Below are 27,807 nucleotides of genomic sequence, written 5' to 3' on the forward strand. Positions count from 1 at the left end.
AAGAGTCAGGACCAAATTTATTACAAAAACAAAAAGCAGCGGAGGAATTCCAGACAGAAACGCTTCATAACTTAGACGCATCATGTATAATACACTATGCCGGGAGCAGAGATGGCTGATGGGAGATCATTGCTGGAAGACACAAGACTACAGTCAGTAACCAGCGCAGGGTGCCAGTCATTAATCAACACAGGATGAGAGCAGGCACAGGACCCAGAGCTGGGGGAAGGAGGAATCATACAGGGGAGAGGATTGGGAAGACACGGAAAAGAGTGGGAAGGGTGCCAGTCAGTAACAAGGGCAGGGTGAGAGGGCACAGGACCCAGAGCTGGGGGCAGGAGGAATCAGACAGGGGAGAGGATTGGGGAAGGCACGGAGAGAGTGGGAAAGATGCCAGTCAGTAACCAGGGCAGGGTGAGAGAGGGCACAGGACCCAGAGCAGGGGGAAGGAGGAATCACACAGGGGAGAGGATTGGGAAAGGCATGGCGAGAGTGGGAAGGGTGCCAGTCAGTAACCAGGCAGGATGAGAGCGGGCACAGGGACCCAGAGCTTCAGGGCAGGAGGAATCAGACAGGGGAGAGGATTGGGGAAGGCACGGCGAGAGTGGGAAGGATGCCAGTCAGTAACCAGGGCAAGGTTAGAGTGGGCACAGGACCCAGAGCTGGGGGCAGGAGGAATCACACAGGGGAGAGGATTGGGGAAGGCATGGCGAGAGTGGGAAGGGTGCCAGTCAGTAACCAGGGCAGGGTGAGAGCGGGCACAGGAGGAATCACACAGGGGAGAGGGTTGGGGAAGGCATGGAGAGAGGGGGAAGGCATGGAGAGAGTGGGAAGGGTGCCAGTCAGTAACCAGGGCAGGGTGAGAGCGGGCACAGGAGGAATCACACAGGGGAGAGGATTGGGGAAGACACGGAAAGAGTGGGAAGTGTGCCAGTCAGTAACAAGGGCAGGGTGAGAGGGCACAGGACCCAGAGCTGGGGGCAGGAGGAATCAGACAGGGGAGAGGATTGGGGAAGGCACGGAGAGAGTGGGAAAGATGCCAGTCAGTAACCAGGGCAGGGTGAGAGAGGGCACAGGACCCAGAGCAGGGGGAAGGAGGAAGGAGGAATCACACAGGGGAGAGGATTGGGAAAGGCATGGCGAGAGTGGGAAGGGTGCCAGTCAGTAACCAGGGCAGGGTGAGAGCGGGCACAAGACCCAGAGCTTCAGGCAGGAGGAATCAGACAGGGGAGAGGATTGGGGAAGGCACGGCGAGAGTGGGAAGGATGCCAGTCAGTAACCAGGGCAAGGTTAGAGTGGGCACAGGACCCAGAGCTGGGGGCAGGAGGAATCACGCAGGGGAGAGGATTGGGGAAGGCATGGCGAGAGTGGGAAGGGTGCCAGTCAGTAACCAGGGCAGGGTGAGAGCGGGCACAGGAGGAATCACACAGGGGAGAGGGTTGGGGAAGGCATGGAGAGAGTGGGAAGGGTGCCAGTCAGTAACCAGGGCAGGGTGAGAGCGGGCACAGGACCCAGAGCTGGGGGCAGGAGGAATCACACAGGGGAGAGGATTGGGGAAGACACTGAGAGAGTGGGAAGGATGCCAGTCATTAACCAGTGCAGGTTGAGAGCGGGCACAGGACCCAGAGCTGGGGGCAGGAGGAATCACACAGGGGAGAGGATTGGGGAAGACACGGAGAGAGTGGGAAGGGTGCCAGTCAGTAACCAGGGCAGGGTGAGAGCGGGCACAGGACCCAGAGCTGGGGGGGAAGGAGGAATCAGACAGGGGAGAGGATTGGGGAAGACACAGAGAGAGTGGGAAGGATGCCAGTCAGTAACCAGCGCAGGGTGAGAGCGGGCACAGGACCGAGAGCTGGGGGCAGGAGGAATCACACAGGGGAGAGGATTGGGGAAGGCATGGCGAGAGTGGGAAGGGTGCCAGTCAGTAACCAGGGCAGGGTGAGAGCGGGCACAGGACCCAGAGCTGGGGGCAGGAGGAATCAGACAGGGGAGAGGATTGGGGAAGGCACAGAGAGAGTAGGAAGGATGCCAGTCATTAACCAGTGCAGGGTGAGAGCGGGCACAGGACCCAGAGCTGGGGGCAGGAGGAATCACACAGGGGAGAGGATTGGGGAAGACACGGAGAGAGTGGGAAGGATGCCAGTCAGTAACCAGCGCAGGGTGAGAGCGGGCACAGGACCGAGAGCTGGGGGCAGGAGGAATCACACAGGGGAGAGTATTGGGGAAGGCATGGCGAGAGTGGGAAGGGTGCCAGTCAGTAACCAGGGCAGGGTGAGAGCGGGCACAGGACCGAGAGCTGGGAGCAGGAGGAATCACACAGGGGAGAGTATTGGGGAAGGCATGGCGAGAGTGGGAAGGGTGCCAGTCAGTAACCAGGGCAGGGTGAGAGCGGGCACAGGACCCAGAGCTGGGGGCAGGAGGAATCAGACAGGGGAGAGGATTGGGGAAGGCACAGAGAGAGTAGGAAGGGTGCCAGCCAGTAACCAGGGCAGGGTGAGAGCGGGCACAGGACCCAGAGCAGGGGGGCAGGAGGAATCACACAGGGGAGAGGATTGGGGAAGACACAGAGAGAGTGGGAAGGGTGCCAGTCAGTAACCAGGGCAGGGTGAGAGGGCACAGGACCCAGAGCTGGGGGCAGGAGGAATCAGACCGGGGAGGACACGGAGGGAGTGGGAAGGATGCCGGACAGTAGCGGGGCAGTGTGAGAGCGGGCACAGGACCCAGAGCTGGGGCAGGAGGAATCAGACCGGGGAGGACACGGAGGGAGTGGGAAGGATGCCGGACAGTAGCGGGCAGTGTGAGAGCGGGCACAGGACCCAGAGCTGGGGCAGGAGGAATCAGACCGGGGAGGACACGGAGGGAGTAGGAAGGATGCCGGACAGTAGCGGGCAGTGCGGACCAGTGGGAGTGGTGAGGAATGGGGTGGGGACTCACTTTTGCCTTGTTCTGTACGGGGAGGTACAGCTTGAACTCTGCAGGGAGCTCGTCTTCTGAATACAGACGGTCTGAGAAATAAACTCTTCGGATCCGGCAATTTGCGTGAATCTAGAAGACAGAAAAGCCGTTACAGGACGTAGCGCTGGGACGGGTGCCCGGGTCTGATGTACATTAATGTGGAAGCTGGGCGAGGGGCGGAAACCAAAACACAACACAAAGTCATCTGTCCCACCTGTACGCGGAGGGTTTCTATGTAATTCGTTCCGTACGCCCGGCGGGTGAAGTCTGACAGGTTAAACTGAATCTGATTCCATCCATCGTCTAATCTCATCGGCATCGTGCAGATAAACGGCTTCACCCGCGTCGTGCTCTGGTAGTTACTGGCGCGGAACCGCCGGCGGACGTTCTTATCATCCAACACCTGCAGGAATCATACATAGAATGCATCACCCTCAATGGGAGGGGCTAGCTTCATACCTCCACCCAGTCAGTCATACTGCAATGGGAGGAGCTAGCGTCATACATCCCACCCAGTCTGTCATACTGCAATGGGAGGAGCTAGCGTCATACATCCACCCAGTCTGTCACTCTGCAAGGGGAGGGGCTAGCTTCATACCTCCACCCAGTCTGTCACTCTGCAAGGGGAGGGGCTAGCTTCATACCTCCACCCACTCTGTCACTCTGCAAGGGGAGGGGCTAGCTTCATACCTCCACCCAGTCTGTCACTCTGCAAGGGGAGGGGCTAGCTTCATACATCCACCCAGTCTGTCACCCTACAATGGGAGGGGCTAGCGTCAGCTCTCATATCTCCTCAGTGGGTTACCCTACAATGGGAGGGGCTAGCGCCAGATCTCATATCTCCTCAGTGGGTTACCCTACAATGGGAGTGGCTAGCGCCAGATCTCATATCTTCTCAGTGTTACCCTGCAATGGGAGGAGCTAGCTTCATACCTCCACCCAGTCCGTCATCCTGCAATGGGAGGAGCTAGCTTCATACCTCCACCCAGTCCGTCACCCTACAATGGGAGGAGCTAGCTTCATACCTCCACCCAGTCTGTCACCCTACAATGGGAGGGGCTAGCTTCCTACCGCCTCTCCTTCTGCCACCCTACAATGGGGAGGGGCTAGCTGCCTACCTCCTCTCCTTCTGCCACCCTACAATGGAGGGGCTAGCTGCCTACCTCCTCTCCTGCCACCCTACAATGGGAGGGGCTAGCGTCAGCTTCTCATATCTCCTCAGTGTGTCACCCTACACAATGGCAGGGGCAAACGCAGGATTTTCAGAAGGGGGTTTCCAGAGGGGCGGAGCAAAGCACGGAGATGGACACTTAGGTGACGCAGTATATGCCGGTCAGTTAAAGTATTATAGATAGACACACACACAGCAGTGTAGACCCCTGGGCGTAGCAATGTATTGGGGCCCCTACCGATCCTCCAGCGGTAGGGGTGGGGGAAACTTTGATGTCCTGCGGGTGGTAGGGGGTATTATATCAACAGCTCAGCATGTAGGGCCTGGATCAGTAATTTCCACTAATTAGCCCTTTACTGCACAGATGGTGGGAGAAGGGGGCATTGGGCTGAATGAAGGGGCCCTGATACATAACTTCCAGGGTGGTAGAGGATGTTTAATACGCAGAGGAGGGGTGTATAGTGGAGTGGGCTTATTATTCATAATTTTCTGGTGGGAGGACAGCTTGCTTGACTGCAGATATCTCCAGTTCCCAGAAATAGATTTCTTAGATTTTAGTGGAATTAAAAACTAGAGAATCCCACCTACCAAATGGTATTGGGGACTAGAGGATGAGAGTTCAGGAGGCAGAGCAATCTATATAAAACTACATACCAGGTGTGTGGAGCTGGAGCAGTAACCAGCTGCTGGAAGGCTGATATCTCTGGTTCTGGGAACAGTAGAGACAAGCTACTAGTGTCCCTCAAAGGGGGAGAGTCTCAGCTTTTGGAATATATCCTCAGAAAAACTCTATGTCAGAAAGAACCTGAAATATCTGACTGGGAAAAAGCAATTAACAGGCTTGGATGGGGACCACTGCTTTGAAGTCAGATATCTCCGGTTCCCAAGGGCCGATTTTTAAAATTCTTGTACCCCTGGAAAGAGGGGACCCTCAGCTTTCAGTTTAGGGTCCTTAGACTCCCGGGGGTTTCTGGGTACTCAGAAACGCCCCCTGTGTGCGCTACTGAATGGGAGGGGCTAGCTTCCTTCCACCTCTCCTTCTGCCACCCTACAATGGGAGGGGCTAACTTCCTACCGCCTCTCCTTCTGCCACCCTACAATGGGAGGGGCTAGCTGCCTACCTCCTCTCCTTCTGCCACCCTACAATGGGAGGGGCTAGCTGCCTACCTCCTCTACTTCTGCCACCCTACAATGGGAGGGGCTAGCTGCCTACCTCCTCTCCTTCTGCCACCCTACAATGGGAGGGGCTAGCTGCCTACCTCCTCTCCTTTTGCCACCCTACAATGGAGGGGCTAGCTGCCTACCTCCTCTCCTTCTGTCACCCTACAATGGGAGGGGCTAACTTGGATCTCCCCCTCATTCTATAATCCTACAATGGGAATTGCAGGGAAGGTAGCAGAGAACCTGTCCCTGGAGCCCCATGGGGCTCTCCGTCATGGGCAGGAGACCCAGGCAGGTATCAGGGCTACCCACCTAGTCTAGGCTAGAGATGGGCAGCTGGGCCCCTGGAAGTGCGTTTTAGGTGGAAAACTAACCCCCAGCCAGACAGCCCGGCCCCCAGTGGGCTGAGACTCGGGAGCAACCACTCCCCTCTGTCCATAGTGTACAATGAAGAGCGTGCATGTGGCCAACTTCAGCACATCTCAGCACTTGGCTGGAAACAACAGTGTGGGCGCGCCCCTGTGGCATGGCGTATTGGAGCGGGCGTGCCCCCTGTGGTATGGTGTATTGGAGCGGGCGTGCCCCCTGTGGTATGGTGTATTGGAGCGGGCGTACCCCCTGTGGCATGGTGTATTGGAGCGGGCGTACCCCCTGTGGTATTGTGTATTGGAGCGGGCGTACCCCCTGTGGTATGGTGTATTGGAGCGGGCGTGCCCCCTGTGGCATGGCGTATTGGAGCGGGCGTGCCCCCTGTGGTATGGTGTATTGGAGCGGGCGTGCCCCCTGTGGTATGGTGTATTGGAGCGGGCGTACCCCCTGTGGTATGGTGTATTGGAGCGGGCGTGCCCCCTGTGGCATGGCGTATTGGAGCGGGCGTGCCCCCTGTGGTATGGTGTATTGGAGCGGGCGTGCCCCCTGTGGTATGGTGTATTGGAGCGGGCGTACCCCCTGTGGCATGGTGTATTGGAGCGGGCGTACCCCCTGTGGTATTGTGTATTGGAGCGGGCGCGCCCCCTGTGGCATGGTGTATTGGAGCGGGCGTGCCCCCTGTGGTATGGTGTATTGGAGCGGGCGTGCCCCCTGTGGTATGGCGTATTGGAGCGGGCGCGCCCCCTGTGGCATGGTGTATTGGAGCGGGCGTACCCACTGTGGTATGGTGTATTGGAGCGGGCGTACCCACTGTGGTATGGTGTATTGGAGCGGGCGTACCCACTGTGGTATGGTGTATTGGAGCGGGCGTACCCCCTGTGGTATTGTGTATTGGAGCGGGCGTACCCCCTGTGGTATTGTGTATTGGAGCGGGCGTACCCCCTGTGGTATTGTGTATTGGAGCGGGCGTACCCCCTGTGGTATGGTGTATTGGAGCGGGCGTACCCCCTGTGGTATTGTGTATTGGAGCGGGCGTACCCCCTGTGGTATTGTGTATTGGAGCGGGCGTACCCCCTGTGGTATGGTGTATTGGAGCGGGCGTACCCCCTGTGGTATGGTGTATTGGAGCGGGCGTACCCCCTGTGGTATGGTGTGTTGGAGCGGGCGTACCCACTGTGGTATGGTGTATTGGAGCGGGCGTACCCCCTGTGGTATGGTGTATTGGAGCGGGCGTGCCCCCTGTGGTATGGTGTATTGGAGCGGGCGTGCCCCCTGTGGTATGGTGTATTGGAGCGGGCGTACCCCCTGTGGTATGGTGTATTGGAGCGGGCGTACCCCCTGTGGTATGGTGTATTGGAGCGGGCGTGCCCCCTGTGGCATGGTGTATTGGAGCGGGCGTACCCCCTGTGGTATGGTGTATTGGAGCGGGCGTACCCCCTGTGGTATTGTGTATTGGAGCGGGCGTGCCCCCTGTGGCTACTGCATAGTGGGTGGAGTCAGTAACAGGCAGTTACTGATGGTAACAGGGAACCCCCTATTGGCCAGGTTTTGGGAGACCAGAATCTGCTATCTGTGGACCCAGAGCGCAGGGCAGATGTCCGGTCACGGAGGGACGAGCTTCAGGTATCCACTCATTCTGACACCCTATATAGGGAGGGGCTAACTTTAACTCTGTAGTGCAATTCTGGGGTCATACAGCTCTCTTATATCTGTGTCCCCCTGAAGTGGGAGGGGCAGGTTCCATGTCTTCTGTTTGTGTCACCCTGCAGTGGGAGGGTCACTGTGGTCACATCTCCCATGTGTCACCCTGCAGTGGGAGGGTCACTTTGGTCACATTACTCTCTTCTGTGTTAGCCTGCAGTGGGAGGGTCACTTTGGTCACATTACTCTCTTCTGTGTTAGCCTGCAGTGGGAGGGTCACTGTGGTCACACCTCCCTTCTGTGTCACCCTGCAGTGGGAGGGTCACTGTGGTCACACCTCCCTTCTGTGTCACCCTGCAGTGGGAGGGCAGTGGGAGGGTCACTTTGGTCACATTACTCTCTTCTGTGTTAGCCTGCAGTGGGAGGGTCACTGTGGTCACACCTCCCTTCTGTGTCACCCTGCAGTGGGAGGGTCACTGTGGTCACACCTCCCTTCTGTGTCACCCTGCAGTGGGAGGGTCGTGTGGTCACATCTCCCTTCTGTGTCACCCTGCAGTGGGAGGGTCACTGTGGTCACATCTCCCTTCTGTGTCACCCTGCAGTGGGAGGGTCGTGTGGTCACATCTCCCTTCTGTGTCACCCTGCAGTGGGAGGGTCACTGGTCACATCTCCCTTCTCTGTCACCCTGCAGTGGGAGGGTCACTGTGGACACATCTACCTTCTGTGTCACCCTGCAGTGGGAGGGTCGTGTGGTCACATCTCCCTTCTGTGTCACCCTGCAGTGGGAGGGTCACTGTGGTCACACCTCCCTTCTGTGTCACCCTGCAGTGGGAGGGTCACTGGTCACATCTCCCTTCTCTGTCACCCTGCAGTGGGAGGGTCGTGTGGTCACATCTCCCTTCTCTGTCACCCTGCAGTGGGAGGGTCACTGTGGTCACATCTCCCTTCTGTGTCACCCTATAGTGGGAGGAACTTACCTGAACCTCAAAGGTGAAATATTTCTTTAGATTCTTGATGATCATTACCAGGAACGGCAGCTTGATACCCAGGGTCTTCTTGGGGTCTGCCGGACAGGTTATATATGTGGTGCTAAAACAAGACACAGACCCCTAAATTACACAGTGATGGCAGCGTTCCCCCTGCCCAATGCCTAGGATAGAATATACATTACTGCAGATCAGACACAAAGATGCACCCGCTACCTGGTGAGTACCTGATAACCTAATGCTCCCCAGGAGCCCCGGGGGCCGGAGGTGACCTACGGATGACGTACATCTCAGGGGATACATCCCAATACAGCTCACCAGGAGCCCCGGGGGCCGGAGGTGACCTACGGATAACGTACATCTCAGGGGATACATCCCAGTACAGCTCACCAGGAGCCCCGGGGGCTGGAGGTGACCTACGGATAACGTACATCTCAGGGGATACATCCCAATACAGCTCACCAGGAGCCCCGGGGGCCGGAGGTGACCTACGGATAACGTACATCTCAGGGGATACATCCCAGTACAGCTCACCAGGAGCCCCGGGGGCCGGAGGTGACCTACGGATAACGTACATCTCAGGGGATACATCCCAGTACAGCTCCCCAGGAGCCCCGGGGGCCGGAGGTGACCTACGGATAACGTACATCTCCGGGGATACATCCCAGTACAGCTCACCAGGAGCCCCGGGGGCCGGAGGTGACCTACGGATAACGTACATCTCAGGGGATACATCCCAGTACAGCTCCCCAGGAGCCCCGGGGGCAGGAGGTGACCTACGGATAACGTACACCTCAGGGTATACATCCCAGTACAGCTCACCAGGAGCCCCGGGGCCGGAGGTGACCTACGGATAACTTACATCTCAGGGGATACATCCCAGTACAGCTCACCAGGAGCCCCGGGGGCCGGAGGTGACCTACGGATGACGTACATCTCAGGGGATACATCCCAGTACAGCTCCCCAGGAGCCCCGGGGGAAGGAGGTGACCTACGGATAACGTACACCTCAGGGGATACATCCCAGTACAGCTCACCAGGAGCCCCGGGGCCGGAGGTGACCTACGGATAACTTACATCTCAGGGGATACATCCCAGTACAGCTCACCAGGAGCCCCGGGGGCAGGAGGTGACCTACGGATAACGTACACCTCGGGATACATCCCAGTACAGCTCACCGGGGGCCGGAGGTGACCTACATCTCAGGGGATACATCCCAGTACAGCTCACCAGGAGCCCTGGGGGCCGGAGGTGACCTACATCTCAGGGGATACATCCCAGTACAGCTCACCAGGAGCCCTGGGGGCCGGAGGTGACCTACGGATGACGTACATCTCAGGGGATACATCCCAGTACAGCTCCCCAGGAGCCCCGGGTGCCGGAGGTGACCTACGGATAACGTACACCTCAGGGGATACATCCCAGTACAGCTCCCCAGGAGCCGGAGGTGACCTACGGATAACGTACACCTCGGGATACATCCCAGTACAGCTCACCAGGAGCCCCGGGGGCCGGAGGTGACCTACATCTCAGGGGATACATCCCAGTACAGCTCACCAGGAGCCCCGGGGGCCAGAGGTGACCTACGGATAACGTACACCTCAGGGGATAAATCCCAGTACAGCTCACCAGGAGCCCCGGGGTCAGGAGGTGACCTACGGATAACGTACATCTCAGGGGATACATCCCAGTACAGCTCACCAGGAGCCCCGGGGGCCGGAGGTGACCTACGGATAACGTACACCTCAGGGGTTACATCCAGTACAGCTCACCAGGAGCCCCGGGGGCAGGAGGTGACCTACGGATAACGTACATCTCAGGGGAAACATCCCAGTACAGCTCACCAGGAGCCCCGGGGGCCGGAGGTGACCTACGGATGACGTACACCTCAGGGTATACATCCCAGTACAGCTCACCAGGAGCCCCGGGACCGGAGGTGACCTACGGATAACGTACACCTCAGGGGATACATCCCAGTACAGCTCCCCAGGAGCCCCGAGGGCCGGAGGTGACCTACGGATGACGTACATCTCAGGGGATACATCCCAGTACAGCTCCCCAGGAGCCCCGGGGGCCGGAGGTGACCTACGGATAACGTACATCTCAGGGGATACATCCCAGTACAGCTCACCAGGAGCCCCGGGGGCCGGAGGTGACCTACGGATGACGTACACCTCAGGGTATACATCCCAGTACAGCTCACCAGGAGCCCCGGGGCCGGAGGTGACCTACGGATAACGTACACCTCAGGGGATACATCCCAGTACAGCTCCCCAGGAGCCCCGAGGGCCGGAGGTGACCTACGGATGACGTACATCTCAGGGGATACATCCCAGTACAGCTCCCCAGGAGCCCCGGGGGCCGGAGGTGACCTACGGATAACGTACACCTCAGGGGATACATCCCAGTACAGCTCACCGGGGGCCGGAGGTGACCTACATCTCAGGGGATACATCCCAGTACAGCACCCCAGGAGCCCCGGGGGCCAGAGGTGACCTACGGATGACGTACATCTCAGGGGATACATCCCAGTACAGCTCCCCAGGAGCCCCGAGGTGACCTACGGATAACGTACACCTCGGGATACATCCCAGTACAGCTCACCAGGAGCCCCGGGGGCCGGAGGTGACCTACATCTCAGGGGATACATCCCAGTACAGCTCACCAGGAGCCCCGGGGGCCGGAGGTGACCTACGGATAACGTACACCTCAGGGGATACATCCCAGTACAGCTCACCAGGAGCCCCGGGGGCCGGAGGTGACCTACATCTCAGGGGATACATCCCAGTACAGCTCACCAGGAGCCCCGGGGTCAGGAGGTGACCTATGGATAACGTACATCTCAGGGGATACATCCCAGTACAGCTCACCAGGAGCCCCGGGGGCCGGAGGTGACCTACGGATAACGTACACCTCAGGGGATACATCCCCGTACAGCTCACCAGGAGCCCCGGGGGCAGGAGGTGACCTACGGATAACGTACACCTCAGGGGATACATCCCAGTACAGCTCACCAGGAGCCCCGGGGGCCGGAGGTGACCTACGGATAACGTACACCTCAGGGGATACATCCCAGTACAGCTCACCAGGAGCCCCGGGGGCAGGAGGTGACCTACGGATAACGTACACCTCAGGGGATACATCCCAGTACAGCTCACCAGGACCCCCGGGGGCCGGAGGTGACCTACGGATGACGTACACCTCAGGGTATACATCCCAGTACAGCTCACCAGGAGCCCCGGGGCCAGAGTTGACCTACGGATAACTTACATCTCAGGGGATACATCCCAGTACAGCTCACCAGGAGCCCCGGGGGCAGGAGGTGACCTACGGATAACGTACACCTCGGGATACATCCCAGTACAGCTCACCAGGAGCCCCGGGGGCCGGAGGTGACCTACATCTCAGGGGATACATCCCAGTACAGCTCACCAGGAGCCCCGGGGGCCAGAGTTGACCTACGGATAACGTACACCTCAGGGGATACATCCCAGTACAGCTCACCAGGAGCCCCGGGGTCAGGAGGTGACCTACGGATAACGTACATCTCAGGGGATACATCCCAGTACAGCTCACCAGGAGCCCCGGGGTCAGGAGGTGACCTACATTTCAGGGGATACATCCCAGTACAGCTCACCAGGAGCCCCGGGGGCCGGAGGTGACCTACGGATGACGTACATCTCAGGGGATACATCCCAGTACAGCTCCCCAGGAGCCCCGGGGGCCGGAGGTGACCTACGGATAACGTACACCTCGGGATACATCCCAGTACAGCTCACCAGGAGCCCCGGGGGCCGGAGGTGACCTACATCTCAGGGGATACATCCCAGTACAGCTCACCAGGAGCCCCGGGGGCCAGAGTTGACCTACGGATAACGTACACCTCAGGGGATACATCCCAGTACAGCTCACCAGGAGCCCCGGGGTCAGGAGGTGACCTACGGATAACGTACATCTCAGGGGATACATCCCAGTACAGCTCACCAGGAGCCCCGGGGGCCGGAGGTGACCTACGGATAACGTACACCTCAGGGGATACATCCCAGTACAGCTCACCAGGAGCCCCGGGGGCAGGAGGTGACCTACGGATAACGTACACCTCAGGGGATACATCCCAGTACAGCTCACCAGGAGCCCCGGGGGCCGGAGGTGACCTACGGATGACGTACATCTCAGGGGATACATCCCAGTACAGCTCACCAGGAGCCCCGGGGGCCGGAGGTGACCTACGGATGAAGTACACCTCAGGGTATACATCCCAGTACAGCTCACCAGGAGCCCTGGGGGCAGGAGGTGACCTACATCTCAGGGGATACATCCCAGTACAGCTCCCCAGGAGCCGGAGGTGACCTACGGATGACGTACACCTCAGGGGAAAAATCCCAGTACAGCTCACCAGGAGCCCCGGGGGCCGGAGGTGACCTACATCTCAGGGGATACATCCCAGTACAGCTCCCCAGGAGCCCCGGGGGCCGAAGGTGAGTTACGGATAACGTACACCTCAGGGGATACATCCCAGTACAGCTCACCGGGGGCCGGAGGTGACCTACATCTCAGGGGATACATCCCAGTACAGCTCACCAGGAGCCCTGGGGGCCGGAGGTGACCTACATCTCAGGGGATACATCCCAGTACAGCTCACCAGGAGCCCTGGGGGCCGGAGGTGACCTACGGATGACGTACATCTCAGGGGATACATCCCAGTACAGCTCCCCAGGAGCCCCGGGTGCCGGAGGTGACCTACGGATAACGTACACCTCAGGGGATACATCCCAGTACAGCTCCCCAGGAGCCGGAGGTGACCTACGGATAACGTACACCTCGGGATACATCCCAGTACAGCTCACCAGGAGCCCCGGGGGCCGGAGGTGACCTACATCTCAGGGGATACATCCCAGTACAGCTCACCAGGAGCCCCGGGGGCCAGAGGTGACCTACGGATAACGTACACCTCAGGGGATAAATCCCAGTACAGCTCACCAGGAGCCCCGGGGTCAGGAGGTGACCTACGGATAACGTACATCTCAGGGGATACATCCCAGTACAGCTCACCAGGAGCCCCGGGGGCCGGAGGTGACCTACGGATAACGTACACCTCAGGGGTTACATCCAGTACAGCTCACCAGGAGCCCCGGGGGCAGGAGGTGACCTACGGATAACGTACACCTCAGGGGATACATCCCAGTACAGCTCACCAGGAGCCCCGGGGGCAGGAGGTGACCTACGGATAACGTACATCTCAGGGGAAACATCCCAGTACAGCTCACCAGGAGCCCCGGGGGCCGGAGGTGACCTACGGATGACGTACACCTCAGGGTATACATCCCAGTACAGCTCACCAGGAGCCCCGGGGCCGGAGGTGACCTACGGATAACGTACACCTCAGGGGATACATCCCAGTACAGCTCCCCAGGAGCCCCGAGGGCCGGAGGTGACCTACGGATGACGTACATCTCAGGGGATACATCCCAGTACAGCTCCCCAGGAGCCCCGGGGGCCGGAGGTGACCTACGGATAACGTACATCTCAGGGGATACATCCCAGTACAGCTCACCAGGAGCCCCGGGGGCCGGAGGTGACCTACGGATGACGTACACCTCAGGGTATACATCCCAGTACAGCTCACCAGGAGCCCCGGGGCCGGAGGTGACCTACGGATAACGTACACCTCAGGGGATACATCCCAGTACAGCTCCCCAGGAGCCCCGAGGGCCGGAGGTGACCTACGGATGACGTACATCTCAGGGGAAACATCCCAGTACAGCTCCCCAGGAGCCCCGGGGGCCGGAGGTGACCTACGGATAACGTACACCTCAGGGGATACATCCCAGTACAGCTCACCGGGGGCCGGAGGTGACCTACATCTCAGGGGATACATCCCAGTACAGCACCCCAGGAGCCCCGGGGGCCAGAGGTGAACTACGGATGACGTACATCTCAGGGGATACATCCCAGTACAGCTCCCCAGGAGCCCCGGGGGCCGGAGGTGACCTACGGATAACGTACACCTCAGGGGATACATCCCAGTACAGCTCACCAGGAGCCCCGGGGGCCGGAGGTGACCTACATCTCAGGGGATACATCCCAGTACAGCTCACCAGGAGCCCCGGGGGCCGGAGGTGACCTACGGATAACGTACACCTCAGGGGATACATCCCAGTACAGCTCACCAGGAGCCCCGGGGGCCGGAGGTGACCTACATCTCAGGGGATACATCCCAGTACAGCTCACCGGGGGCCGGAGGTGACCTACATCTCAGGGGATACATCCCAGTACAGCACCCCAGGAGCCCCGGGGGCCAGAGGTGACCTACGGATGACGTACATCTCAGGGGATACATCCCAGTACAGCTCCCCAGGAGCCCTGGGGGCCGGAGGTGACCTACGGATAACGTACACCTCAGGGGATACATCCCAGTACAGCTCACCAGGAGCCCCGGGGGCCGGAGGTGACCTACATCTCAGGGGATACATCCCAGTACAGCTCACCAGGAGCCCCGGGGTCAGGAGGTGACCTACGGATAACGTACATCTCAGGGGATACATCCCAGTACAGCTCCCCAGGAGCCCCGGGGGCCGGAGGTGACCTACGGATAACGTACACCTCAGGGGATACATCCCAGTACAGCTCACCGGGGGCCGGAGGTGACCTACATCTCAGGGGATACATCCCAGTACAGCACCCCAGGAGCCCCGGGGGCCAGAGGTGACCTACGGATGACGTACATCTCAGGGGATACATCCCAGTACAGCTCCCCAGGAGCCCCGGGGGCCGGAGGTGACCTACGGATAACGTACACCTCGGGATACATCCCAGTACAGCTCACCAGGAGCCCCGGGGGCCGGAGGTGACCTACATCTCAGGGGATACATCCCAGTACAGCTCACCAGGAGCCCCGGGGGCCGGAGGTGACCTACGGATAACGTACACCTCAGGGGATACATCCCAGTACAGCTCACCAGGAGCCCCGGGGGCCGGAGGTGACCTACATCTCAGGGGATACATCCCAGTACAGCTCACCAGGAGCCCCGGGGTCAGGAGGTGACCTACGGATAACGTACATCTCAGGGGATACATCCCGGTACAGCTCACCAGGAGCCCCGGGGGCCGGAGGTGACCTACGGATAACGTACACCTCAGGGGATACATCCCCGTACAGCTCACCAGGAGCCCCGGGGGCAGGAGGTGACCTACGGATAACGTACACCTCAGGGGATACATCCCAGTACAGCTCACCAGGACCCCCGGGGGCCGGAGGTGACCTACGGATGACGTACACCTCAGGGTATACATCCCAGTACAGCTCACCAGGAGCCCCGGGGCCAGAGTTGACCTACGGATAACTTACATCTCAGGGGATACATCCCAGTACAGCTCACCAGGAGCCCCGGGGGCAGGAGGTGACCTACGGATAACGTACACCTCGGGATACATCCCAGTACAGCTCACCAGGAGCCCCGGGGGCCGGAGGTGACCTACATCTCAGGGGATACATCCCAGTACAGCTCACCAGGAGCCCCGGGGGCCAGAGTTGACCTACGGATAACGTACACCTCAGGGGATACATCCCAGTACAGCTCACCAGGAGCCCCGGGGTCAGGAGGTGACCTACGGATAACGTACATCTCAGGGGATACATCCCAGTACAGCTCACCAGGAGCCCCGGGGTCAGGAGGTGACCTACATCTCAGGGGATACATCCCAGTACAGCTCACCAGGAGCCCCGGGGGCCGGAGGTGACCTACGGATGACGTACATCTCAGGGGATACATCCCAGTACAGCTCCCCAGGAGCCCCGGGGGCCGGAGGTGACCTACGGATAACGTACACCTCGGGATACATCCCAGTACAGCTCACCAGGAGCCCCGGGGGCCGGAGGTGACCTACATCTCAGGGGATACATCCCAGTACAGCTCACCAGGAGCCCCGGGGGCCAGAGTTGACCTACGGATAACGTACACCTCAGGGGATACATCCCAGTACAGCTCACCAGGAGCCCCGGGGTCAGGAGGTGACCTACGGATAACGTACATCTCAGGGGATACATCCCAGTACAGCTCACCAGGAGCCCCGGGGGCCGGAGGTGACCTACGGATAACGTACACCTCAGGGGATACATCCCAGTACAGCTCACCAGGAGCCCCGGGGGCAGGAGGTGACCTACGGATAACGTACACCTCAGGGGATACATCCCAGTACAGCTCACCAGGAGCCCCGGGGGTCGGAGGTGACCTACGGATGACGTACATCTCAGGGGATACATCCCAGTACAGCTCACCAGGAGCCCCGGGGGCCGGAGGTGACCTACGGATGAAGTACACCTCAGGGTATACATCCCAGTACAGCTCACCAGGAGCCCTGGGGGCAGGAGGTGACCTACATCTCAGGGGATACATCCCAGTACAGCTCCCCAGGAGCCGGAGGTGACCTACGGATGACGTACACCTCAGGGGATACATCCCAGTACAGCTCACCAGGAGCCCCGGGGGCCGGAGGTGACCTACATCTCAGGGGATACATCCCAGTACAGCTCCCCAGGAGCCCTGGGGGCCGAAGGTGAGTTACGGATAACGTACACCTCAGGGGATACATCCCAGTACAGCTCACCAGGAGCCCCGGTGGCCGGAGGTGACCTACATCTCAGGGGATACATCCCAGTACAGCTCACCAGGAGCCCCGGGGGCCGGAGGTGACCTACGGATGGCGTACACCTCAGCGGATACATCTCAGTACAGCTCACCAGGAGCCCCGGGGGCCGGAGGTGACCTACGGATGACGTACATCTCAGGGGATACATCCCAGTACAGCTCACCAGGAGCCCCGGGGGCCGGAGGTGACCTACGGATGACGTACACCTCAGGGGATACATCCCAGTACAGCTCCCCAGGAGCCCCGGGGGCCGGAGGTGACCTACGGATGACGTACACCTCAGGGGATACATCCCAGTACAGCTCCCCAGGAGCCCCGGGGGCCGGAGGTGACCTACGGATAACGTACACCTCAGGGGATACATCCCAGTACAGCTCACCAGGAGCCCCGGGGGCCGGAGGTGACCTACGGATGACGTACATCTCAGGGGATACATCCCAGTACAGCTCCCCAGGAGCCCCGGGGGCCGGAGGTGACCTACGGATGACGTACATCTCAGGGGATACATCCCAGTACAGCTCACCAGGAGCCCCGGGGGCAGGAGGTGACCTACGGATGACGTACACCTCAGGGGATACATCCCAGTACAGCTCACCAGGAGCCCCGGGGGCAGGAGGTGACCTACGGATAACGTACATCTCAGGGGATACATCCCAGTACAGCTCCCCAGGAGCCCCGGGGGCCGGAGGTGACCTACGGATGACCTACATCTCAGGGGATACATCCCAGTACAGCTCACCAGGAGCCCCGGGGGCAGGAGGTGACCTACGGATGACGTACACCTCAGGGGATACATCCCAGTACAGCTCACCAGGAGCCCCGGGGGCCGGAGGTGACCTACATCTCAGGGGATACATCCCAGTACAGCTCACCAGGAGCCCCGGGGGCCGGAGGTGACCTACGGATAATGTACATCTCAGGGGATACATCTCAGTACAGCTCACCAGGAGCCCCGGGGGCCGGAGGTGACCTACGGATGACGTACACCTCAGGAGATACATCTCCGTACAGCTCACCAGGAGCCCCGGGGGCCGGAGGTGACCTACGGATGACATACATCTCAGGGGATACATCCCAGTACAGCTCACCAGGAGCCCCGGGGGCCGGAGGTGACCTACGGATCACGTACATCTCAGGGCATACATCCCAGTACAGCTCACCAGGAGACCCGGGGGCCGGAGGTGACCTACGGATGACGTACACCTCAGGGGATACATCCCAGTACAGCTCACCAGGAGCCCCGGGGGCCGGAGGTGACCTACAGATGACGTACATCTCAGGGGATACATCCCAGTACAGCTCCCCAGGAGCCCCGGGGGCCGGAGGTGACCTACATCTCAGGGGATACATCCCAGTACAGCTCCCCAGGAGCAGGAGGTGACCTACACCTCAGGGGATACATCCCAGTACAGCTCACCAGGAGCCCAGGGGGCCGGAGGTGACCTACATCTCAGGGGATACATCCCAGTACAGCTCACCAGGGGCCCCGGGGGCCGGAGGTGACCTACGGATAACGTACATCTCAGGGGATACATCCCAGTACAGCTCACCAGGAGCCCCGGGGGCCGGAGGTGACCTACATCTCAGGGGATACATCCCAGTACAGCTCCCCAGGAGCCCCGGGGGCCGGAGGTAACCTACGGATGACGTACACCTCAGCGGATACATCTCAGTACAGCTCCCCAGGAGCCCCGGGGGCAGGAGGTGACCTACATCTCAGGGGATACATCCCAGTACAGCTCCCCAGGAGCCCCGGGGGCCGGAGGTAACCTACGGATGACGTACACCTCAGCGGATACATCCCAGTACAGCTCCCCAGGAGCCCCGGGGGCAGGAGGTGACCTACGGATGACGGACACCTCAGGGGAAACATCCCAGTACAGCTCACCAGGAGCCCCGGGGGCCGGAGGTGACCTACGGATGACGTACACCTCAGGGGATACATCCCAGTACAGCTCACCAGGAGCCCCGGGGGCCGGAGGTGACCTACACCTCAGGGGAAACATCCCAGTACAGCTCCCCAGGAGCCCCAGGGCTGGAGGTGACCTACGGATGACGTACATCTCAGGGGATACATCCCAGTACAGCTCCCCAGGAGCCCCAGGGGCCGGAGGTAACCTACATCTCAGGGGATACATCCCAGTACAGCTCCCCAGGAGCCCCGGGGGCCGGAGGTGACCTACATCTCAGGGGATACATCCCAGTACAGCTCACCTGGATGTAATTTATGGATGTTCGGGACAATGAGCACTTACCTGACATTTGTTCCCTCCACCTCGAGTACCAGGGACTGGATATCATTGTCTGTTATCCTCTTGATGTGCCCATTCCTCACCTGCCGGGGACAGGATGGGAAGGAGTTACAAAATTGTTGGTCAGGACTTGATATAAAGGATCCCACACACGGATCTATACACTGTATATGTTGATGTACGAACCTTCTGTGCCGAGCAATAATATCAATAAGTAAGGCGCTGCATCCACCCGCACAGAATATAGAGGACGCCCTGCTTGTAATACCTTGTACTGTACAGGGGGGAGACAGTGAGTGAGGAGCATAGAACGGTGGATTAGGAGGAGAGCTTACACTCTACAGGGGAGGGACAGACAGACAGGGGTGACACAGAGGAGACAGTGAGCGAGGAGCATAGAGCGGTGGGTTAGGATGAGAGCTTACACTCTACAGGGGAGGGACAGACAGGGGTGACACAGAGGGGACAGTGAGTGAGGAGCATAGAGCAGCGGGTTAGGATGAGAGCTTACACTCTATAGGGGAGGGACAGACAGGGGTGACACAGAGGAGACAGTGAGCGAGGAGCATAGAGCGGTGGGTTAGGATGAGAGCTTACACTCTACAGGGGAGGGACAGACAGACAGGGGTGACACAGAGGAGACAGTGAGTGAGGAGCATAGAGCGGTGGGTTAGGATGAGAGCTTACACTCTATAGGGGAGGGACAGACAGACAGGGGTGATACAGAGGAGACAGTGAGTGAGGAGCATAGAGCGGTGGGTTAGGATGAGAGCTTACACTCTATTGGGGACGGACAGACAGACAGGGGTGACACAGAGGAGACAGTGAGCGAGGAGCATAGAGCGGTGGGTTAGGATGAGAGCTTACACTCTATAGGGGAGGGACAGACAGACAGGGGTGACACAGAGGAGACAGTGAGCGAGGAGCATAGAGCGGCGGGTTAGGGTGACAGCTTACACTCTATAGGGGACAGACAGGGGTGACACAGAGGAGACAGTGAGCGAGGAGCATAGAGCGGTGGGTTAGGATGAGAGCTTACACTCTATAGGGGAGGGACAGACAGACAGGGGTGACACAGAGGAGAGACAGTGAGCGAGGAGCAGAAGTGAAGGGCAGAAATAATCTCTTAGACTGTACTGTTAGGCTAAAAGCACATTACCGCTACACCCCGCTTCAGCCTACGTATCAGATAGGCAGCCAGTTCCCAGCCAGAGACCTTTGCCGCTACACCCCGCTTCAGCCTACTTACCCGATAGGCAGCCAGTTCCCAGCCGGAGCCCTTTCCTGCTACAGCCAGCTTCAGCCTACGTATCCGATAGGCAGCCAGTTCCCAGCCGGAGCCCTTTCCCGCTACAGCCAGCTTCAGCCTACGTATCCGATAGGCAGCCAGTTCCCAGCTCCCAGCCGGAGCCCTTTCCCGCTACACCCCGCTTCAACCTACGTATCCGATAGGCAGCCAGTTCCCAGCTCCCAGCCGGAGCCCTTTCCCGCTACACCCAGCTTCAGCCTACGTATCCGATAGGCAGCCAGTTCCCAGCCGGAGCCCTTTCCCGCTACACCCAGCTTCAGCCTACGTATCCGATAGGCAGCCAGTTCCCAGCCGGAGCCCTTTCCCGCTACAGCCAGCTTCAGCCTACGTATCAGATAGGCAGCAAGTTCCCAGCCGGAGCCCTTTCCCGCTACACCCCGCTTCAGCCTACGTATCCGAAAGGCAGCCAGTTCCCAGCCGGAGCCCTTTCCCGCTACAGCCAGCTTCAGCCTACGTATCAGATAGGCAGCAAGTTCCCAGCCGGAGCCCTTTCCCGCTACACTGCAGATATACACATGAGGTTTATTTATATTGTATATAACGTATACACATGAGGACAAGGGTATATATGTGGGATATACAGTAACACATGGGGGTATATATGTGGTATATACAGTAACACATGGGGGTATATATATGTGGTATATACAGTAACATGGGGGTATATTTGTGGTATATACAGTATCTATATTAGGCAGGGTATATACAGTAACACCAACGGTATTGTGACCGGACGCCTGCCCTAGGCTCTGTCTACACCCTCCGGACCCACAGATAGCGGTTTCTGGTCTCACGGGATCTGGCCAATAGGGGATTCCCTGTAACCATCAGTAACCGCACGTTACTGACTCCACCCACTACACAGTGGGCAGGGATATCGCTGCCACCACCAGATGCCTACTACGTGGTGTCTGGAACCACAGATACTTCCTGAGGCCCAAACGCGGGCACCTGAGTACTACCTGCTGGGGTGCATGCTTCGACACGCTGCTGACACTCCCCGGACTGGCGTCTGTTGGTTCCCCACTGGTCACGGACCAGGCTTTGGTAGCTGGCAGAGCGGAGCTTGGAGATGCTGGATGCTTTACCCAGTACAGCCGGGGAAAGGGATTAGGTTTGGCGTATTCCTATTGGTCGCAAGATGCGAACGGTCATCTTGACGCAAAGGATGTTTATTTGCTCAAAGATCTGAAAAGAGCCCTCTCCTATCCCTAGGAGGCACAGCAAACAGCAGATGTCACAGCATACAGATGGTTACAGCAGTCCTAAGGACAAGTCAGCCCCGATTTACGCTGAGCTTCCCGGGGGAGCTTGATAAAACTTGGCACTTGATGTGCCATATTTTACATGTGATAAATCGGTTGCGATTTATCACATGAAAAATCCGGGGAGCGGCAGGATGGGAGTGGGGACCGGCCGGGGGAGTGACAGGAGCAGGCTGGGGGCGGGGTCCGGTCCTGGGTACCTGTAGGTGCAGGCTGTAATCTGTATTGTGCACTGGGAGAGCCTCAGCCTCTTCAGATGTAGCAGCGCTGCGGCAGGCAGGGTCAGGAGCGGGGACCGCAGATGCAGAGAGACCGGGTGCGCGGCCCGAGAATAGAAAGAAATCCCATTCAAAGGACTGGGCGGCCGCTGATTGGCTGAGAACTCAGCCAATCAGCGGCCGCCCAGTCTTTTGAATAGGATGGTTTCTATTCTCCCGCTGCTCTGCGGTCCCCACGGCGAGCGGGAGAATAGAAACCATCCTATTCAAAAGACTGGGCGGCCGCTGATTGGCTGAGAACTCAGCCAATTAGCGGCCGCCCAGTCTTTTGAATAGGATGGTTTCTATTCTCCCGCTGCTCTGCGGTCCCCACGGCGAGCGGGAGAATAGAAACCATCCTATTCAAAAGACTGGGCGGCCGCTGATTGGCGCCGCAAATGAGAGGGAGAGCCGCGTCAATGAGGACGTGTACCCTGCAGAGGAGCTCCCACGTGTTAGAGTCAGCGCCGGAGATCTCCGTCTGTTAGGAGTCAGATCTGAGCGCTGCGGACGTCACGCAAGTAGCGCCTCTGACTGAGCGGTCCAGTGAGAACTGGCATACCGCTCCGACTAAACGACCAGGTCATGACGAAGCTCCAATGCGAAGCGTACGCTGACATAGACACTCAGTGTGCTCTCCTTCTCTCCCCTATCCCTATTACATGTATTTTGATCTGTATTAGCTTAAAATCGTTTAGTCGGAGCGGTATGCCAGTTCTCACTGGACCGCTCAGTCAGAGGCGCTACTTGCGTGACGTCCGCAGCGCTCAGATCTGACTCCTAACAGACGGAGATCTCCGGCGCTGACTCTAACACGCCGGAGCTCCTCTGCAGGGTACACGTCCTCATTGACGCGGCTCTCCCTCTCATTTGCGGCGCGCAGTGCTGGTGTAGAGGTGGCAGATCTCACCAGACACGCACTGCTTGAGGGGTGACCCGCGGGGCACCATATTGCCTACCCTATTTGTGAAGTAATCTGATCAGTAACATCACAGGGGAACATAAACCCAGATTATCTTGTTACCAGCAGATCAGTAATAGGCGACTTAAACGCACAAAATTCCACTGTGGAAAACTGTACAATAAACCATTATTACTAATACATAGAATCTAACCAACATCTAGGAGGATATTGAGTTGGATCACACTGAGTAAGGATTTCTATCCTTTTTAAACCTACACTGTGTGTGTCTTTATGTGTCACTGTCTGTCTATATTTTGCTACATTCTTTTAAACATATCCAAATAAAAGTTACATTTTACTTTCTTAATAACCTGTGCACCACACAGAGACATACTTTCTCTTCTTTCCAAAAATTGTCAAACCTGTGTCCAGTGGTAGCACACTCTCCCTACTCACGGTTAACCAACCGATGTACAAATACACTGGGGGTAAATGAGAACAATACTGCTTTGATAAAACCTGTGCGACTGATTGCCCCACGTTCCCCTTTCCCCAAAACTCATTGATGTATATATGGCGCACTGTGTCTGTTGTGTCTGAATCCTGCCTGTAGTTTATATTGATCATTTTGTCTACTGTGAAGTCGTTGTCCTTGGAAACCTCATCCAATTCGTTATCACTGACTAATCAGATTCGCGGTTTTATAGTGACCCCTGATGGTGACCCCTGACAGACGAAACGCGCTGGGTTGTTATTCCGGCGAAAACCTTACCGAGGACATATTTACATATGGGAAAGACTTTATAATAAAATCTTCAGGATGAATACATTTGTGCTTCACTAAATATGGAGTTTATTATATCATAGTACTGGTGCCAAGCCATTATCGCTGTATAATATGTATGTATTTTAGTATACACAGGAGGAGGGGGTATATATGGTACATACAGTATACACAGGAGGAGGGGGTATATATATATATATATATATATATATATATATATATATATATATATATATATATATTACATACAGTATACACACGAGGAGGGGGGTGTACATATGGTTCATACAATATACACAGGAGGAGGGTGTATATATGGTACATACAGTATACACAGGAGGAAAGGGTGTATAGATGGTACATACAGTATACACAGGAGGAGGGTGTATATATGGTACATACAGTATACACAGGAGGAAAGGGTGTATAGATGGTACATACAGTATACACAGGAGGAGGTATATATGGTACATACAGTATACACACGAGGAGGGGGTGTATATATGGTACATACAGTATACACAGGAGGAGGGGGGTGTATATATGGTACATACAGTATACACAGGAGGAGGTATATATGGTACATACAGTATACACAGGAGGAGGGGGTATATATATTACATACAGTATACACAGGAGGAGGTGTATATATGGTACATACAGTATACACAGGAGGAGGGGGTGTATATGGTACATACAGTATATACACACGAGGAGCGGGGTGTATATATGGTACATACAGTGTATATATGGTACATACAGTATACACAGGAGGGGGTGTATATATGGTACATACAGTATACACAGGAGGAAAGGGTGTATAGATGGTACATACAGTATACACAGGAGGAGGGTGTATATATGGTACATACAGTATACACAGGAGGAAAGGGTGTATAGATGGTACATACAGTATACACAGGAGGAGGTATATATGGTACATACAGTATACACAGGAGGAGGGGGGTGTATATATGGTACATACAGTATACACAGGAGGAGGGGGGTGTATATATGGTACATACAGTATACACAGGAGGAGGTATATATGGTACATACAGTATACACAGGAGGAGGGGGTATATATATTACATACAGTATACACAGGAGGAGGTGTATATATGGTACATACAGTATACACAGGAGGAGGGGGTGTATATGGTACATACAGTATATACACACGAGGAGCGGGGTGTATATATGGTACATACAGTGTATATATGGTACATACAGTATACACAGGAGGGGGTGTATATATGGTACATACAGTATACACAGGAGGAGGGGGTGTATATGGTACATACAGTATATACACACAAGGAGCGGGGTGTATATATGGTACATACAGTGTATATATGGTACATACAGTATACACAGGAGGGGGTGTATATATGGTACATACAGTATACACAGGAGGAGGGGGGTGTATATATGGTACATACAGTATACACAGGAGGGGGTGTATATATGGTACATACAGTATACACAGGAGGAGGGGGTGTATATGGTACATACAGTATACACACGAGGAGGGGGTGTATATATGGTACATACAGTATATACACACGAGGAGGGGGTGTATATATGGTACACACAGTATACACAGGAGGGGGGAGTATATATGGTACACACAGGAGGAGGGGGTGTATATATGGTACATACAGTATACACAGGAGGAGGGGGTGTATATATGGTACACACAGTATACACAGGAGGGAGGAGTATATATGGTACATACAGTATACACAGGAGGGGGGAGTATATATGGTACATACAGTATACACAGGAGGAGGGGGTGTATATATGGTACATACAGTATACACAGGAGGAGGGGTGTGTATATATGGTACATACAGTATACACAGGAGGAGGGGGTGTATATATGGTACATACAGTATACACAGGAGGAGGGGGTGTATATATGGTACATACAGTATACACACGAGGAGGGGGTGTATATATGGTACATACAGTATACACAGGAGGAGGGGGTGTATATATGGTACATACAGTATACACAGGAGGAGGGGGTGTATATATAGTACATACAGTATACACAGGAGGGGGGTGTATATATGGTACATACAGTATACACAGGAGGAGGGTGTATATATGGTACATACAGTATACACAGGAGGGGGGTATATATGGTACATACAGTATACACAGGAGGAGAGGGTGTATAGATGGTACATACAGTATACACAGGAGGGGGGTGTATATATGGTACATACAGTATACACAGGAGGAGGGGGGTGTATATATGGTACATACAGTATACACAAGAGGAGGGGGTGTATATATGGTACATACAGTATACACAGGAGGAGGGGGGTGTATATATGGTACATACAGTATACACAGGAGGAGGGGGTGTATATATGGTACATACAGTATACACAAGAGGAGGGGGGTGTATATATGGTACATACAGTATACACAGGAGGAGGGGGGTGTATATATGGTACATACAGTATACACAGGAGGAGGGTGTATATATGGTACATACAGTATACACAGGAGGGGGGGTGTATATATGGTACATACAGTATACACACGAGGAGGGGGTGTATATATGGTACATACAGTATACACAGGAGGAGGGGGGTGTATATATGGTACATACAGTATACACAGGAGGAGGGTGTATATATGGTACATACAGTATACACAGGAGGGGGGGTGTATATATGGTACATACAGTATACACAGGAGGAGGGTGTATATATGGTACATACAGTATACACAGGAGGGGGGGTGTATATATGGTACATACAGTATACACACGAGGAGGGGGGTATATATGGTACATACAGTATACACACGAGGAGGGGGGTATATATGGTACATACAGTATACACAGGAGGAGGGGGTGTATATATGGTACATACAGTATACACAGGAGGAGGGGGGGTGTATATATGGTACATACAGTATACACAGGAGGGATACACATATACACACACACAAGGAGGGGGGGATATATATATATATATATAGTACATACAGTATACACACACACGAGGAGGGGGTGTATGTATATATATATATATATATATATATATATATGTATATATACACACGAGGAGGGGGTGTATATATGGTACATACAGTATACACAGGAGGAGGGGGTGTATATATGGTACATACAGTATACACAGGAGGAGGGGGGTGTATATATGGTACATACAGTATACACAGGAGGGATACACATATACACACACACACAAGGAGGGGGGATATATATATATATATATAGTACATACAGTATACACACACACGAGGAGGGGGTGTATGTATATGTATGTATGTATATATACACACGAGGAGGGGGTCCCCCACCTTCTTGTCCCAGATCTGGAGCGGCTTGCTGCCGATGCTGTACAGGATGGACAGGAAGCCGGACTGGAAGGTGTTCTTGAACATGGTGACCACTCTCCGCTCCTCTCTCCTCCGTTCTCCGCCGCCGCCGCTGCTGCCCCGGTTGCTATAACACGTCACGAGGCCGCGGTTGCCGGGGGGACGCCTCCTCCCGCCCCCGTCGCTATGACAGCAGGCTCCGCCCACCACCGCGCTTGTGTTTACAGGTACACAGTTCCGTATCTTGGAGACCCGCCTGGGGCTCTGCGCGGGAGAGGGCGGAGCAGGGGAGGCCACGGCGGCCATATTCCATCCGGGCAATTCAGCGGTATCTCAGGCCAGACGGCCATCTTGGCTTCTGGAAAGCTCAAACACATTAGGAGTTTACATAGAGCCAGCGACAGTAGACACCTGACAGTAGTCCCAGACAAAATGTACCCCTAGGGCCCTCACTGCCCACCCATATTCATCACTGCCCACCCTTACACATCATTGCTCACCCATATCCATTACTACCCACCCATATCCATCACTACCCACCCATGTACCTCACCGCCCACTCATACCTCTTACTGACAACTCACAGCAATTACTGCCCACCCATATCTCCCAACATGACCTTCTCCAGAAGGGACACAATGCTCTTTTTCTGGGTTTCCCTCTTAATGTATAATCACCATCACCTGTTTTAAACTGGTTAATTGATAAGAAAGGTGTTTCAACACAGGTGATGATAATCATAAA

General features: G+C 56.2%; 1 protein-coding gene across 1 annotated transcript; it reads right to left on the reverse strand.

Moving 5' to 3' along the window:
* LOC146005661 (cilia- and flagella-associated protein 20-like) lies at positions 1 to 27,384 on the reverse strand. Its single transcript, XM_083145066.1, has 6 exons — positions 27,046 to 27,384; positions 19,188 to 19,267; positions 8,275 to 8,386; positions 3,170 to 3,358; positions 2,935 to 3,045; positions 1 to 132 (listed from the first exon to the last, which is right to left on the reverse strand). Exons 1-6 carry the CDS (start codon positions 27,367 to 27,369, stop codon positions 127 to 129), a joined length of 822 nt encoding a protein of 273 aa, XP_083001192.1. The 5' UTR covers positions 27,370 to 27,384; the 3' UTR covers positions 1 to 126.
* Between the last annotated feature and the right edge of the window lie 423 nt (positions 27,385 to 27,807).

Source organism: Crinia signifera, chromosome 5, assembly GCF_055691185.1.
Source record: "Crinia signifera chromosome 5, ASM5569118v1, whole genome shotgun sequence".
NCBI classification, from domain to species: Eukaryota; Metazoa; Chordata; class Amphibia; order Anura; family Myobatrachidae; genus Crinia; species Crinia signifera.

Excerpts from the sequence above, each read along its gene's own strand:
- LOC146005661 (XM_083145066.1), bottom strand. The coding sequence starts at position 27,369 with ATGGCCGCCGTGGCCTCCCCTGCTCCGCCCTCTCCCGCGCAGAGCCCC. Across the intron at positions 19,268-27,045 it reads TCCAGATCTGGGACAAGAAG|GTGAGGAATGGGCACATCAA; the intron begins GTGGGGGACCCC and ends TGTCCCCGGCAG. Across the intron at positions 8,387-19,187 it reads GTGGAGGGAACAAATGTCAG|CACCACATATATAACCTGTC; the intron begins GTAAGTGCTCAT and ends GTCTTGTTTTAG.